The sequence below is a fragment of the Cynocephalus volans genome, chromosome X, assembly GCF_027409185.1.
Source record: "Cynocephalus volans isolate mCynVol1 chromosome X, mCynVol1.pri, whole genome shotgun sequence".
NCBI classification, from domain to species: Eukaryota; Metazoa; Chordata; class Mammalia; order Dermoptera; family Cynocephalidae; genus Cynocephalus; species Cynocephalus volans.
The window spans coordinates 63,573,640-63,591,618 of NC_084478.1; the positions used below are offsets into that span (position 1 = coordinate 63,573,640).

The window sequence follows — 17,979 nt, forward strand, 5'->3', positions numbered from 1 at the left end:
AATATACTAATTATTCTGATTTGAGCATCACATATTGTACACAGGTATTGATATTCAGCACGGTACTCCACAGATATGTACAATTGTTTCAATAAAAAATTTAAGTTAAAAAAAATTAATCTTCATGATATGAAATAATTTGGAGCATTGATGAAGAATGTTTTTATGTCCTTAATCAAATTTTCGAAATCAAATGAGTTCAATTAACATTTTTTGATGCTATATAAATTCAGGCTTATTTGTTTAGCCCCATGGTGTGAAGTTACTCCCAGACTGGCCTTTTATTAGGACCTAGTCTTAAGGTTTTTTAACAGAGCTTCCTCTTTGCCATCCATATATCCTCTTCAGTAAAATGTATTTCATATCTTTTGCATATTCTCTAATTGGATTCGTTGGTTTTTTTACTATTAAGTTTTGATAACTATTTATACATTTGATTTTTTAATTTTATTATTTTTCTGTCATTTGAGATATAAACCAATCCATTGTCAAATATGTGGTTTGTAAATATTTTCTGCTAGTCTGTTATAGACTGCTTTTTCATCCTCTTAGCAGGGTCTTTCACAAAGTAAAAGTTTGTGATTATGATGAAGTTCAGTATATAGATTTTTTTTTTCTTGTGGATCATGCTTTTAATGTCTTGTCTGTGAACTCCTCACTTTGCCCTTTGTCCCAAAGATTTTCTCCTATGTTTTCTTTTAAGAGTTTTATAGTTTCATATTTTACATTTAAATACATGATCCATTTTGAATTAATTTTGTATAAGATGTGAGGTTTAGGTTAAAGTTCAAGTTATTCTTTTTTCAAAGTTGCTGTGGTTATTATAGTTTCTTTGTCTTTCCATAAAAATTTTATAATAAATTTGTCTATATTTACCAAAAAAACTTGCTAGATTTTCATAGGAGTTGCATTAAACCTATATATCATTTGGGGAAAATTGACATCTTTGTTGAGCCTTTTGATTTTTCATTTATTTAGATTAGATCTTTGATTTCTTTCATCAACATTATGTAGTTTTCAGCAAACAAGTCCTATGCATGTTTTGCTAGATTTATACTTAAGTGTTAAAAATTTTTTTTGAGCAGTTGTTAATGGTATTGTATTATAATTTTGGTTTCCATATGTTCATTGCTAGTACATACAAAAACAGTCAAATTTTGTATGTTGATCTTGTATTCCTGCAACCATGCTCAAGTATTTAATTCTGGCAGGTTTTTTTTTTTTTTTTTTTTTTTTTTTTAAAGATTCCTTGGGATTTTCTAGTAGACATTGTGTCATGGTTTTATTTCTTCCTTTCCAATCTGTTTACCTTTTATTTCTTTTCTTGCCTTATTGCAGTGGCTAAAATTTTTAGAGCTTTATTGAATAGCAGTGGTGAAAGCAGACATCCTTGCCTTGTTCCCAATCTTAGGGGGAAAGCACTCAATCTTTTGATATAAAGTATGATGTTAATGGTAGGGTTTTTACATATGTTCTTTATGAAGTTGAGGAAGTTCACCTCTATTCCTAGTTTGTTGTAATTTTTATCATGGGTATTGAATCTTGTCAAATACTTATTCTGTGTGAAATATCATATGGTTTTTTCTTCATTAGCCTGTTAATATTGTGAATTACACTGACTGATTTTTAAATTTTAAACCAGTCTTGCATTGCTGGAATAAACCTCTTCTTAAAGTCTCGGAGGCTGGAAGTCCCACATCAAGGTTCAGCAGGATTCAGTTTCTGGTGAGGGCTTTCTTCCTTTCTTGCCACCTCCTGGCTGTGTGCTCACATGGCCTTGCCTTGGTACATGTGCAGAGAGAGAGAGAGCTTCCTCTTCATATAAGGCCATCAGTCATATAGTTTAGAGCCCCACCCTTATGACCTCATTTAACCTTAATTTACTCTCTATAGGCTCTATCTCCAAATAGTCACCTTGGGGGTTAAAGCTTCAAAATATGAATGAAGGGGGATGTACCACAATTCAGTTCATAGCACCCAGTTGGTCAGGGTTTATAATTCTTTTTTATATACTGCTTGATTTGATTTGCTAATGTCTTGTTGAGAATTTTTATGTCTGTTCCTGAGGAACATTGGACTATAGTTTCCTTTTCTCGTGGTATTTTTATTTGGTGTTGTATCAGGATAATACTGGCCTCATAAAACTAATTGGGGAGTATTCCCTCCTCTTTTATTTTTGGAAGATATTGTGTAGAATATGTGTCAATTCTTATTTAAATGTTTATTTGTTGTTTTGTTTGGTTTTGTTTGGTGGCTGGCCAGTACAGTGATATGACCTTTCACCTTGGCGTTATAACACCACACTATAATCAACTGAGCTAACCCGCCAGCTCTTATTCAAATGTTCGATAGAATTCTCCAGTGAAACACACTGGATCTGGAGACTTCTCTTTTGGGAATTTCTTAATTATAAATTTAATTTCTTTAATAGTTACAGGGCTATTTAAATCATCTATTTTATATTGGGCGACTTTTGGTGGTTTGTCCTTTAAGGAATTGGTTTGTTTCATTTAAAGTTGTCAAATTTATGTGTATAGGATTGTTCATAGTATTCCCTCTGTTGCTTTCATTTTAAAATTCAGCAATCTTGGCCAGGCTTCCACTTGCAGAAAGATGGAGTAGATGTACTTTTCCCTATGCCTCCCACTAAGCACAACTAAAAATCCTGAGCATTTATATAACACAGACATAAGACTTTGAAAGGTCAAGAGAAGAAGGCAGAACAGCTAGAGTCCTTGAGATCTAAGGAACAACATATATATCTGTGTGTTCCCCTGAGTTTTCTGCTCTCAGACTTGGTGCTGGAGAAACTGGCAACCCAGAGTCACCAACCATTCAAAACTGAAAACAATAAATAAAAATAATAAATAAAAAGCCTTCTCTTTCTAGCCAAATGACCAGAAAGGGACAGCCTATTAAAACAGAAAACTTTTAGATAACACCTGCTCTTCTACAGCCAAATACCACAGAAAACCACTTTGACCTATCCCAGCCTTCTCCCGCAAAGATGGAGTGGAGAGCCTAGACTTCCATCTCAAATTGGCAGTAATGATATACTCTATCTGGGGTTGTCAGAGGAGACTTAATAATCAGAATTTTTACCTCTGCCCAGTGTTAATGAGGTCACTTCTTTCCGTGTGGTGTCAGTGGAGGCCATGCAGGGAACATTAGTAAGGCACTCTTACCAATCCCAGCAAGGGGAGGTATCAGTGGAGGCATAGTGGGGAGCCAGAACTCCCAGCCCCACCAAGCAGCAACAGGGAGTTTCTTCCGTTGGGTGTTGACACAGGCCATATGGTGAACTAGAACTCTTATAACCACCTGGAAGTAACAAGGCAATGTCCCCCACTCTGCCCCTGATCTCCAGCCAGAGTAGTGTCATAGGAAGCCAGCCAAAACCAAAGGTTTAAATAAGATCCAGAGTGTCATAACATAATACCCAAACTGCCCAGGTTTCAATTAAAAAAAAAAAAAAATCACTCATCATACCAAGAGTCAGGAAGATCTCAACTTGATCAAAGACAGTAAACACATGCCAGCACCAAAATGGCAGTGATATTAGAAATGTCTAACAGATTTTAAAGCAGTCATCATAAAAATGTTTCAGTAAGCAATTATAAACACACACTTGAAACAAATGAAAAAATAGTATCTCACTTTCATTCCTGAAGTTGGCAATTTTTGTTTTGTCTCCTCTTTGCGTGCTACAAGTTGGTCAATTTTATTAATCATTTCACAGAACCATCTTTTTCTTGCATTGTTTTTCTATTTTTCAATTTTAAATCTCATCAATTTCTGCTCTTGATTACTTCCATCCTTTTGCTCACTCTGGGTTTATTTTGCTCCTTCTTTCTAGTTTTTTGAATTAAGAGCTTAGCTTATTGATTTGAAACTTTCCCTCTTTCCTAATGTAAGCATTTAGTGCTATAAACTTCCCTCACAGCACTGGTTTAGCTGTCTCAAAAATTTTGATATGTTGTATTTTAATTTTAATTCCCTTAAATGTATTTTTTCACTTCTCTTGAGACTTCTTTCACCCAGAGATAATATAAAAGTGTGGTTTTTAGTTTTCAAGTGTTTGGAGATTTTCTTATTATTTTCTCTGTTATTGATTTCTAGTTTTGATTCCATTGTGATCAGAGAACAATTCCAGTTCATTTAAATTTGTTGAGGTTTATTTTATGGCCCAGGATATGGTCTGTCATGGTATATGTTCCATGGATGCTTAAAAATAATGTGTATGTTGCTGCTATTGGTTGGAGTATTCTACAAATGTCAATTCAATTGATCCTGTTAGTTGATGTTGTTGAGTTCTTCTATATCCTTGATGATTTTCTGTCCATTGGTTCTGTCAGTTACCAAGGGAGGTTGATGTCTCCAACTATAATTGTAGATTTGTCTGTTTCTCCTTAGAGTTCAATCCATTTTAGCTTCACATCTTTTGAAGCACTGTTGTTTGGTGTACATACATTTATTATTGCTATGTTTTCTTGGTGGAGTGACACTTTTATTGTTATATAATGTTCTTCCCCATCTCTATCAATTTGCTATTAAGTCTACTTTATCTGATATTCGTATAGTCATTCTGCTTTTAGTAATGTTTACATCATATATCTTTCTACATTATTCTACTTTCAACCTATTTATATTCTTCTATTTTAAGTGTGTTTCTTTTAGACAGAATGTATTTGGATTATGTTTTAAAATCTACTCTACCAATCTCTGCCTTCTCATTGGGACCATGTATATTTAACATAATTATTGATATGTTAGGGCTTAAGTCTGCCATTTTATTTTTTGTGTCTGTTATGTTTTTTTAATTTCTCTGTTTTCTTTTTTCTACCCTTTTGGGGGCTACCTGAACAAACTACCAGACTCTCCCAATGTGGAATAGATCATTTGAATAGTCCCATAAGTATTTAAAAATTTGAATTTGTAATTTTAAAAATCCCCCTAAAAATATCTCTAGACCCAGATGGTTTCACTAAAGAATTCTACCAGACGTTTAAAGAAATAGAAAGTGATAATGCTAGAATAGAAATTTGAATCAAACATAAATGGAGTTATAGAAGAAATAGCCAACCATACACACTGCTGCTGTTTGAGAGGCTCTAGATTTGCAACCAGAAGAACTCAGTGAGGGCAAACTTATGGACATAAATGAAGAAAGTGGTTGTGATGAAAAGAATGAAGATGTCCCAGAGAAAGTGATGCCAGTGAAAAACTGCACATTAAAGGAACTCTTGGAAATATTTTATAACATTGCAAGCACAAAGGATAAAATGTTGGAAACGGATCCAGACTTAGAAAGGAATATGACAATTTGCCAAGGGATGGAAAAGGTACTTGCTCCATGCATAAATTATACAAGGAGAAGGAGGCAAGTGCTGTACTCTTGATAAGTTTTTACAAAGAAATAAAAGTGTTTTCAATGATTCCAGTGTTTCAAATTACAGTACAGGTTGAGTATCTCCCTTATCCAAAATACTTGGGACCAGACTTGTTTCTGATTTGGACTTTTTTGGATTTTGAAATATTTCATATACATAATGAGATATCTTAGGGATGGGTCACAAATCTAAACATGAAACTTATTTGGGTTTCATATCCAGACATAGCCTGAAGGTAGTTTTATATAATATTTTAAATAATTTTGTGCATGAAACAAAGTTTGTGTACATTAAACCATCAGAAAGCACATGCAGTCAGATGTGGAATTTTCCACTTGTGGTATCAGAAAGTTTCAGATTTTGGAGCCTTTTGGATTTTGAATTTTGGGATTAGGGATGCTCAATCTGTTAAATATTATATTGGTTTTATTATTTTTATTTCCCTGTATATAAGGGTACTTCAAAAAGTTTGTGGAAAAATAGAATTCAAAGATAATATGAATCTTTCCATGAACTTTTTAAAGTACCTTTTTATTTATAGACAACAGTAAGAGAGCTTTCAGTATTTCAATAAAAAATTTTAAAGGTCATTGAACTATCATAATTTTTCTTGTTGATTATTAAGATTGCTTTTCATGGGTTCAGCTTGCGCAGTCATTTTTACAGTACCATACCATTATGCACAGCAAGGACTGCATGTAATCTTTAGTGATAGGAAGCATATCAGTGGTTTTTTTGGAAGGAGACAGGGGATTTAAAATATATGCAATTTGTTGTATGTCAGTCATACCTCAATCATGTTAATAGACGTGAATGTCATTTATATATACATTATAAATATATATATGAACAATTATCACAAATAGAGGTTTGTATAGATTGGTAAGAAAATGTGATAGTGGGTACATGAAGGCACAGCAGTTTGTGATTAGAAAAGAAAAAAAAGACCAAGATGTGACTGTAAGCTACCTAATTGCAGAACCCCTACAAATAGTAGGTTTGCAATAAACATTTATTGTTGGAAGGATAATTGTCCTAAAGGAAGCAAAAAGGAAAATGGGTGGATGTTAATAAAAAATTAAGGGAGAATGAAAATATAGGTAAGAAAAACAAAGATGAGGATAGAAGGGGAAGGGCATAAAAACAAGGACAATTAGAAGCAAGCAATGGAGTATGCCACCTGTGGGCCAGCCCCCCACCCCCACCCACAACCAGGCAAGCAACGGAGCACAGCAAACCCATAGTGGTTAAAGTTCTTGAGGAGGTAGACCAGTGCAGCAAAATACTTACCACCAAGCTCCACTCCCTGGAAGAGAAGTTCCAAAGCAATTAACTTGAGACACAACAGAGAATGTATACCAAATCCCTTCAGAGAAGAAAAGGCATTATATATCAGTCCTGAAAAATGAGCAATTCTAAGAAATATGTCTATCCTGTTGTCTTTCTGTTACTTTCTCTTTCTCAACAATCAATAGCAGTATCTCCCCATTCATCTGGAAGAATGTTATATACAAATATGATGACTCATTTGATTACCCTATAGAGATATGTCATATTCGGTAAACCTCAATCCTTAAAAAAAAAAAACAAAAAAAAAGGATTAGGGAATAAGAGCAAATAGGAATGGCTGAACCTTCCATTTTCACCACTTGCCTTTCTTAGTTTTTTGTTTTGGGATTTTTTGTTTGTTTGTTTTTAATTTTTTGGTGGCTGGTCAAGCCCTGGAACTTGGTGTTACCAGCACCACACTCTAACCAACTGAGCTAACCAGCCAACCCCAACCATTTGCCTTTCTTATTATACTAAAAGTAAAAAGATTTTTTTACTTTCTAAGCAGTGGATTAAAAGAGTTTAGTATTAAGTAAATATACATTACAACCAACAAGTGATGTTATAAATCAGAATAGGAAAGCAGGAGGTAGGAGAATTTTACTAAGTTCCCCAATCATATTAAGTTCCAAGTTTGTCACATGATCACCATGGGCTTCCATAAATGTGCAGCTTGCTTTTTTCAGATTTTTGAAAATTGGGATATAATTCACATACTTTAAGTTTTTTTATCAAGATAGAATTCACATATCATAAAATTAACCCTTTTAAATTATTACAGTGATTTTTAGTATATTTACAGAGTTATGCAACCATCACCACTATGGAATTCCAGAACATTTTCTTCAGTTCAGAAAGAAATTCCACATCTATTAGCAGTTACTACTCACTTCCCCCTTCTTCCAGCCCCTGGCAACCACTGTACTAGTCTGCTAAGGCTGCTGTAACAAAATATGTAGATTGGGTGGCTTAAATAACAGAAGCTTATTTTCTCACAGTTCTGGAATCTAGAAGTCCTAGATCAAGGTGTTGTCGGGGTTGGTATCTGGTGAGGGCTCTCTTCCTGGCTTATAGATAGCCACCTTCTCACTGTGTCCTCACATGACCTTTCCTCTATGTGGGTGGCAGTGGGATCTCTGTTGTCTCTTCTCTTTTTATAAGCACACCAGCTTTATCGGATTAAGGTCCCATCCTTATAATCTCTCTTAACCTTTATTACCTCCTTATAGGCCCCATCTCCAAATATAGTCACATCATGAGTTAAGACTTCAAAATATGAATTTGGAGGGCCAATTCAGACCATAACAACTTACTTTGTTTCCATGGATCTACTTGTTCTGGACATTTCATATAAATGGAATCATACAATGTGTGGCCTTTTGAGTCTGACTTCTTTCATTCAGCATAATGTTTTGGAAGTTCATTCATGTTGTAGTATGAGGGTATTTCAAAAAGTTCATGGAAAGATTCTTATTATCTTTTAATTCCATTTTTCCACAAACTTTTTGAAGTTCCCTCATATTTATCAGTATTTCATTACTTTTTATGGCCAAATAATATTTCATTTAAATTATTACAGTGATTATATGGATATACCACATTTTGTTAGTCCATTCATCAATTGATGAACATTTGGGTTTCCACATTTTGACTATTATGAATAATGCTGCTATGAACATTCTCATACAAGCTTTTGAGTGGATATATGTTTTCATTTCTCTTGGGTACATACCTAAGAGTAGAATTGTTGGGCCATGTCTAACTCTGTCTTTAACATTTTGAGGAACTGTCAAACTGTTTTCCACAGCATCTGTAACATTTTACATTCCTATCAGCCTTGAACGAGGGTTCCATTTTCTCCACATCCTCACCAACATTAGTTATTGTTTGTCTTTTTTATTATAGCCATCCTAGTGGGGTATGAAGTGTATCTCATTGTGATTTTGATTTGCATTTGCCTAATAGCTAATGATGTTGAGCACTTTTTTTCATGTGCTTATTAGCCATTTGCATATTTTTTTCTATTTTCTGAGCCATTCTCACCAGAATGTTTTTTTTTTTTTGAAGAGAGCGTTTCTATTTTATTACAAAGAGAAGAATCTACAAAATTCATCTTTTTTCCTCTCCTATGAAATGCTGTTGTTCAAGCAGCCAGAGTGAATTGTCTCAGTTCACTTAATGTCCCATCACATTCACTTTGGTATGTATATCCTTGACTGCTGAGAATCTGACCCTTTAGTGAGCATGACAAAACACCATTATGTATTTTTTTATTGGTTAATCTCATAACTTTTGTATCAGTGTTTCTTTTGTATAAATCTGTTGTTTTTTTCATAGATTACAAAACTCCTGGAAGTTAAAGAAATGCCATGTAACGGTATGGCTATTTACACTACTGAGAAAGTGTTTAAACAGTTTTTGAAATTAAAAGATAGTAGCTTTATTCTCAAAAGCCATAAATCACTAGCCTATTAGCTCAGCTGGTAGAGTGTGGTGCTGTTAACACTAAGGTCCAGGGTTTGATCCCTGTACCAGCCAGCTGCCAAAAAACAAAACAAAATCAAAAGCCAGAAATTAAAGTGTTTTCTTCTAATGTAACTGCCAAATTTAAACAAATGCTATTGTGAGATGCTATAAAATTCTTTGTTAAAAACCTTTAGCACCGACCAACCAGGAAAATAGTTCTTTATCCTTATGTATTAGTCAGGTTATGCCAATTGTTATAAAAAATAAAAATTAAAAAAAACCCAAAAAGTCTTAGTATCTTAACACACTGAAGACTTTATTTCTTGCACATGTCTCCATCCAGTGCGTGTTTAGGATGTGGATCACCTCTGCTCCACGCAATCATTCTGGGATGCAGGCTCTTTTTTATGACTGGTGCCTCTCCTGAGTCTTTTCCCATTCCCTTCTTCACCCTCAAACTTCTGAATCCATCAGCAGGAAAAGATAGTGTGAAAGGTTATGCAGTTGGGTTTTGAGGAGGCTAGGCTTTGAGGAGGCTTATCCACCCACATGTCATTAACCAGAACTCACTCATATGGCCCACCTAACTACAAAGGAGGCTGGGGAACGCAGTCTTGCTGAGTGCCCAGATGGAAATGGAAACAGGGTTTGGTGAACACATGGCATTTCTCTGCTACTCTTTGATAGTGGGTTTATAAACTCGAAGCTACATGAGCACACAGACCTTATTGGTTTTATTCACCACTGTAATCCTGTGGTTGATGCTATATGATCTGCACTGCCCAGATTCCCATATAGTCTTAGGATCTCTACATGGTCTCTCAGCAGAATAGTCTGACTTCTAACATAGCAGTTCAGCGCTCCAAGAGTGAGTATTCTAAGAGTTAAGGAGTGGAAGCTGCTAGTCTCAAGGCATAGGTTCAAAACTGGCACAATATCACTTTCACCATATTTTATTAAAGCAGTTGCAGGGAGCTTCCAGATTGAAGGGGAAGGAAATAAACTTCATCTCTCAGCAAAAGAAATGTCAAAGGATTTGTGACCATCTTTGATTTATCACAGTAGTAATATTTCTAATGTTTGTATTTGAATTACTTATTGCCTGTAGACAGATTAATCAGCTAGAGAAACTTAAATGCTAATGAAACTGAAGTGTACACCTGCTTTTTATTTATTACCTAATCCACAAGGTTATCAAAATGCTTTAGTATTTTATTTCCTGATGGACTTAGAGAAGTAATTTGGATGTATAGAAATTAATTGACCTGATCCTTGCGTGCTAGAATTACTCTACTCATGCCATAATAACCGAAAAGGGAAAAAAAAGATACAAGAGTGTAGGTAGAACAAATCCTTTCAGAATCTTCTGGTTTTCAGACTAGGTTTTTCCCTCTGTTTCACTGTCCTTTCTGCCGTTCTCCTCTGTTAGTGTAGTGTAGTGTGTGTATGTGGTGATTGAGTAGAGGGGTACAGAGAATTACAGAGCCAGCTTGCACTATAAGTTATAGCTGCTTAAGTGGGTCTGTTGACTACCACGGGATTTTTTGAAAGTTCAACAAATAAAGATGGTGTTAATCCCATTACATGTTTCTACGTAGACTTTGGATGATTTTGACACTAGGCAATAATGAACAACAAACTTAAGATAGTTTTCTTTTAGGTTTTCATTTGTATGTTTTAATCAGTTTCTTCTGTAGCAAGATTCCAATGGAAGAAAAACAATGCTTCATTTTTGGTTGAAAGCAAATATACGTTATAAATTGTATGATACACAAGATTAATGATGTATTTGTGTGTATGTGTATGTGTTTAAAATTATAGATGAATTATTGACTTATTATAAAAGCAAAAATAATCAAAATACAAACATTAACTGGTGTGTATGTTTATACATACATGTATATATAAATAAATGGGTTCATTCTGTAACTTGCTTTTTTCACTAACAATATATCATCATACACTTCTGCATCATGAATGAAACTGAAAGTGGAAATGATTAGATATAAAGGCAGACCCCTATCTTCCCTTAGAATGTAAACTCTGGACTTGGGCTATGAGGAGCAGTACTTTCTTCACTAAACTCCAGACTCAAATATACAACTGCCAATTCAACATTTCCACTTGGATGTCCAGTAGACATCTCAGACTTAAAATGTCCAAAACTGAACTACTGATCTTCCCAAACCAGTTCCACATGTAGTTTTCCACATTTCACTGATGGAAAATCCATCCTTCCAGTTGTAACTCTGTCTCTCCCATTTTTCAGGCCAAAATCCTTAGAGCCCTCTTTGATTTTTTCATTGTCTTATACCCATATTCAGTATATCAGGAGATCCTCTTGACTCTACTTTCAAATTATATTCAGATTTCATATAGTAAGTCAAAGGAAGAATGGCCCCTAGTAACAAACAGGAATGCACATCTGCCTCCCACTCCACTGCTGTATTTGGTCATCTAGTCCTCTCTCACCTCTCCCTACTTTCCTCATCCTACTCTTCCCACACCTCATTTCCCATTCCGTTTTAGACAGCAGCATTCTACCACTCTTCCTTTCAATTATGAGAATTCAGTAAAGAATACAATGTACAGAGCTCTTTCATATACATGTTTATTTTATTTAAAGTTTAAAGCAGTCCTTTTGGCAGTTTTTCTAGTTACTATTGCTGGCAATAAATTGCCCCAAACTGGCCAATTAGCTCAGTTGGTTAGAGCATGGTGCTGATAACAATAAGGTCCAGGGTTCAATCCCTGTCCTAGCCAGTTGCACCCCCACCCCACCCCAAGAAAACAAAACAAAAACAGAAATTGCCTTAACTTAGCAGCTTAGAGCGACTATGTTATCATACTCATGGATTCTGTGGATCAGGAAATCAGAGCACAGGGATGGCTTGTCTCCATTCCACAATGTCTAGGGCCTCATCTAGGAAGACTCAAAGTTTGGGGGTGACTCAGCAGCAGGGACTGGAATCATCTGAAGGCTTATTCACTAACATATCTGTCTAAAAGCTAGTCTCTGGGCTAGGATGATATAAAGAGTACATGTGGCTTCTCTATGTGGTTTGGCTTCCTCATGGCCTGACAACCTCAGCATAGTCAGACGTCTTACAGGTGCTTCAGGTACAGGGCCCCAAGTTGCACATGTTTCTGCAAATCCAGTGAAAGCTGCATTCCATTTTATGACCCAGCCTTGCAGATCTCATAGCATCACTTCTGTTGTCTGAAACCGTCACAAGCCTTCCCTTATTCAAGAGGAGGGGAAGTAGACTTCACCACTTGATAAGCATGTAGCAAAGTCAAATTGTAGAAGAGCACGCGGAATTTGGAAAATACCATCTGTCACAGAGGTGATAAGTGTCCTTTGTTTTGTAGATTGAGTCATGGAGGCTTGGAGAGAAGTGGTCATCCCAGAGTAGCAAGATTAACAAGGGCATCTTGGGAAACTACTCCTAGAGATATTATTATAAGGGGCCACTATCTAGTTAGTTTTTAAGACATTTATTTTAAGCCTTTAAAAAAAACTATGATGTTGTGATATTTATATGTTCCGTTTCTGTAATGTTCACAAATGACTCTAATCTGCTCATTAGGAAATGTAGCGTAGTCTCTACGTGTCAAATATTTAGATTAACTGAAAAGACACAGAGGACTCACTGTGCATAAGACACTGAAGGGGGCCATAGGTCAGGTTAGAGTGGTAGCAGTTTCCTTTTCATTGCCTCCTCAGTGGGACAGCAGTGTCCATATGGACCCGAGGTGGTAGTGTTTCAGCCGCTCTGGCCTACCCTGAGGAATAGGTGAATAGACCTTTCTCTGGAGCTAAGCAGGTGAGGTTGTGGGTCCTTTCACCTAAGGCTAGTCATCTGAAAAGTTATTACAACGTTGTTATACTTACGCATCCAAATTGAAAGCTGCAGTCACCTCACATTAACGAAATTGCTCATACCTTTAGGCTTGTGAGAGTTTACTGATTTGGTCAGCAGTCTGGTGACCATTCAAAGAATGTCTTTGTACCTAGTACAGAAAAGAAAATCACCCAGCGATAATCCTGGGATTTCCTCCAGCTTAGTGGTGTTATATATACTTGAAGATATTAAAGCTTCATTTAAAAAGAAATCCCAAAGTAACATTTTTTTCACTAATTTTACTAGACCTTCCCCTCTATCATTATAACTACAATAATTTCTCTTTGTGAGTTTACCTTAACTTCACCTTTTACCCACATGTTTCCTTGTATTTGGTTTTACTGTTTCAGTATGTAATTTTTTTATTATCATAGACTCAGTCCTTAGATTCAAACCTTTAATTCAAGATACATATAGAAAGACATCGCCGTCATCATTATCAGTATTATAAACTTTTCTCTATAGATTGTATATTATACTTCAATGTAAAGTACACAAAGCATAAATGTATAACTTTTCACTAATTAAACACACGTTTAACTGCCACCCAGATCAAGAAATAGAGCATTTCCAACACCCCAGAAGCCCTCTTTCTGTTCCCTGCCAGTAGCTGACCTCCCTCACCCTAGATAACAGTTTTACCAGTTTTTGGATTTCATATAAATAGAATCCTACAGTTTGTATTCGTTTGAGACTGGGTGGTTTTGTTCATCATTATGGTTCTGAGACCCATCCCTGCTGTTGCATATAGTAGTTCATTAATTTTCTCTTTTGTGCCATATTACATTGTGTGAATATGCCACATTTTATTTATCCATTCTGCTCTTGATATTTGGGTTATTTCAAGTTTTTCTCTATTAGAAAAATGCTGATATGAGCATTGTTATTCCTCTTTTGGTATACGTGTGTACATTTTTGTTGAGTATATACCCAGGAGTGGATTTGCTAGATGATACAGTATGTGTATGTTCAGCTATAATATCTGTTGCCAAAGTGGTTGTACAAATTCACACTCTCACCAGCAGCATATGAGAGGTCTGTTGGCTCCAATTCCTCATCAGCACTTAGTATTGTCAGTTTTGGGTCAGTCTTTTTAAGTTTAGCCGTGGTAGATAATAGGGATTGTGGTTTCAATTTGCATTTCTGTGATAACTAATGAAGTTGAGAACCTTTTAAAAGTTTATTTGCCATCTGGATAGCCTTATTTGTGAAGTGTGTATTTAAGTTTTTTGCCCTGTTTTTAATTGGGTTGTCTTTTTCTAATTAATCTGTAAGAGCTTATTATATATTGTAGATATGTCTCTTGTTGTTTATATGTAATTGCAAATATTCTCTCCTGTTCCATGGATTACTTTTTTACTCTCTTAATTGTGTCTTTTGATAAACAGAAGTTCTAGTTTAGTTTTTCAATCTCTTCCTTTATGGTTAATGGTTTTTGTGTCTTATTTAAAATATCTTGCCTAGGGGGCCAGCCCGTGGCTCACTCAGGAGAGTGTGGTGCTGAGAACACCAAGGCCACAGGTTCGGATCCCTATATAGGGATGGCCGGGGTTAAGATACCCTTACCGGCCATCTTTTAAAAGAAAAAATATATATCTTGCCTACCCCAAAGTTTTTTCTCCTTTGCTGTTTTTCTAGAAGATTAATAAACATATTAGTTTAATTCACAAACATTTATAGTATTTTGAGGCAATTGAGATGAATAGCTAGCAGAATAGTCTTCCTTTTAGAAAAAAATGAATTTTTAAAAAAATGGATATTCTGTAATTACCTTGTAGGCCATGCAGTGAAGAAGCACAGCACATTTAATCTCATATTCTCTGGAGAATTCATTTGTATGTCTTGTCCTTTTCAGTTGGGTTTGTTTCAGTTGGAAGCAGGCCTCTGACAGCAGTTCCCAAAATTTTAGCTTCAAATAATATTTGAGGTTTCTGCATTTTTCCTCAAATATTTGTTGCCTTTGGCTTTAAAAACTCCATATGGTAGACAAATTAAAATGTGCAAATGTGTGTAGTTATTAACTTTTATTCAGGATATGTTATTTGGAATCATAGGGTTTTGGAAGAGTGCTTAGGAGGAAATATTTACATTTATAGGATGGACTATGCCTATATATATTTACATGTATTCATAAGAAAATGTTTATGAATCCTTTTACATTTATAATGACCTAGAGTAAAGAAGCTAGCTCCAGAAACCTTCCAAAGAAATGGTTTTCATTATTTTATGATGAGAGAAAGAGAGAAAAAGGAAGGAAGGAAAGAAAGAAGGAAAAAGGAGGAAGGAAAGAAAAGAAAGAAAATAAATTGCCAGGGAATAATAATAACCTAGATTTCCTCTTGAATAGGCTGACTAGCTCAGTTGATTAGAACGCGGTATTATAACACCAAGGTCAAAGGTTCAAATCCCCATACCGGCCAGCTGCCAAAAAACAGATTTCATCTTGGTTATATTTTCTGATGCTTCATGCAGTATTTAAATCATCAATTGTAGAATTAAGTTGTTGGCATAAAATACTTTTGTTTCTTCCCTTGCTTGGTTTCCTTGCCTTGGGCTTTTGAGTGTCAGGAGGGGTGAGGGAAAGTATGAGAGGTCTTCAAAAACTTCATGGAAAGTTTCATATTATCTTTTAATTCTGTTTTTCCACAAACTTTTTGAAGTACTTTCATATGGGTTTGCTCAGGCCTGCTGGAGAAATTGATACGAGAGTAGGAATCTTTCATTCCATCGCATTACCCTGGCTCAGATTTATGGTGGCTATCATTTATGGTTGGGCTTGAGTTTCTGTAACTCCATGACCTCTTGACCTCTTGGCTTTAACTCATCTGCATAAATAGTGAAAATAATGTCTCCATGGCAGAAAATTATGAATTTGGCTGAAATATATCTTTGATATAGGATCTGGCCATGCCTTTATGCAGATATCACCTCTTCCCAGGTTCCCCCTTCTAAATAAACTTGGTGGCCATTATACCAAGCACAAACAATAGCATAACAATGTTTTATCAGAATGAATGGTAATAAGGACCCAGGATTCATGAGGGTGAATGAAGCATATTGTTAGCAGTGAGTGAGTTCACAGTAGATGACAAAACTGAATTTGTAGAACCATTTGTTTTCTAGAAAGGGATCTGTCATACCTCCCAGAGGGCAAAGCAGGGCATTTACCCAGGGTGGAAAGGGAAAGCATCCAGTTCTACTGTACAGCCTGAGTGCTGTTGGGCCCATCCAGACAGTGCCTGGAATCTATCATTTGTTGATCATTATCAATGTCTTTCTTTTGCTTTTCTAGGATCGTAGCCGAGAAGGTAAAGGAGGTTCTGTTTACCCGGCCCCGGAAGTACATCCGCTGCTCCAGCCCAGAGACTGCAGAGCTTGGCTATGTCAACTTCCTGGAGCTGGCAGCATCTGTGTGCCGCTACGACCTAGATGACATGGACATAGTCTGGCTTCAGGAACTCAATGAGGACCTCGCACAAATGGGTAAGTTGTTTTCTCACAAGTAAGTTGACCTTGACTTGACTTGTGGTTGTTTTTTTTTAAGTTGTCAGGACCCTTTAACTTGCTTTCATCTTGTTGCTTCCTTTCTTTTATGGCCTTTTCATTTATTTTTCTCTTTGATCTTATTTTAATGAGGTATTTCTGCAAATGCATAAATATCTTGAAGTAGAGCAACAACATTTAAATCTGACCTTTTCTTTCCTCATTCACGGTGAATAACACAGATCAGGGGATGGCATGTAGGTTTCACAAGGTTGTTTCCCAGTTCTGAGTGTGAGAATGGTCATGGCTGATTGGACTTCTGGCTAAGAAGGATTCTGAGGCCAGTTCCTCGCCCAGCCCTAAAACGCACTCTGATCAGTAGCAGGTACAGGGGTAGAGGCACCTCTGCCCGGGGGTTGGAGAGAAATTCCAACTTCAGCATTGGGCTGCACCACTACAACTGAGTTTGCTATGACCAGTACCCCTTAATGCTGGGCTTGTCATTTTGCTACCCAGAAGAAGAATGGCAGGCCTAGGACAAAATATTCCCAAAGTAGTCCTTAGCTACCTGCAGTGAATTCTAGAGTTGTCATACAATTTTCAAAAAATAAAATAAAAATGAAGCAAAAATAAGCAAACAATAAACTTGGAAGTAAACATATAATCTTAAAATAAATGTACAGTACCATACCAGCAATACTAGGAAATGCTAGGCTGAAAGGAAACTCATTTTATACTTACACACAGCTCTTTTTCACCTTTTTTCAGTCTAAGTAGTATTTAGATCCAAGTTTTCCTGTGGAACCCACATATGGGTTGTTTTTAGGTCTCCATATGAGATATGGCGAAAGGTGCATTTGATTTCATTTTTGTTTGAGTCACATTTGTTCATTGTTAGTACAAGTGGGTTTTTCGTTCCCTCCCTCCCATTTTTACTTTCTTTCTTTTGAGGCTAGTATATGAATGCACATGAATAAAAAATTTAAATTACACTAAATCCTATTTGGCATGGTAATGGTAGTTATTCTTCCAGTGACCAATCCTTAATCCTTGTTTTCTAAAACTTTTTGTTTTATGTCTTCTCTTGCCCTGCCCTCTAAGAGGGGAGGGGATGGTTAATTTAGGGTAGGAACCATAAAGAGAAAGGAATAAAAGACTGACAGAGAAGGAAAATCAGAGTTTGAGGGCATAATGAAGTGGACTGATGGCTCAATATGTGGTTGTGTTTTATGAAGCACATAGCCTCCACTGACATTATAGTCATTACAGTGCTGCCTTCAACATGAAACCACCTCATAAGGAGATCCCTTTGGTATTTTGTAATTAATTCCCTTTGGATGAATTTTTTTAAATAAAATTTTTATTTTGGAATAGTTTGATTTATAGTTCCCTTATACACTTCATGC

At 35.9% G+C, this 17,979-nt stretch overlaps 1 protein-coding gene across 4 annotated transcripts in view; it reads left to right on the forward strand.

The window, feature by feature from the left end:
- Positions 1-17,979, forward strand: part of JADE3 (jade family PHD finger 3) — a 133,972-nt gene that overhangs the window by 89,854 nt on the left and 26,139 nt on the right. For all 4 annotated transcript variants that reach the window (XM_063083551.1, XM_063083552.1, XM_063083554.1 and 1 more), the window contains one exon: positions 16,383-16,573. In XM_063083551.1, coding sequence (XP_062939621.1) covers positions 16,383-16,573 — 191 coding nt within the window. The remainder of the gene's footprint in view (positions 1-16,382; positions 16,574-17,979) is intronic.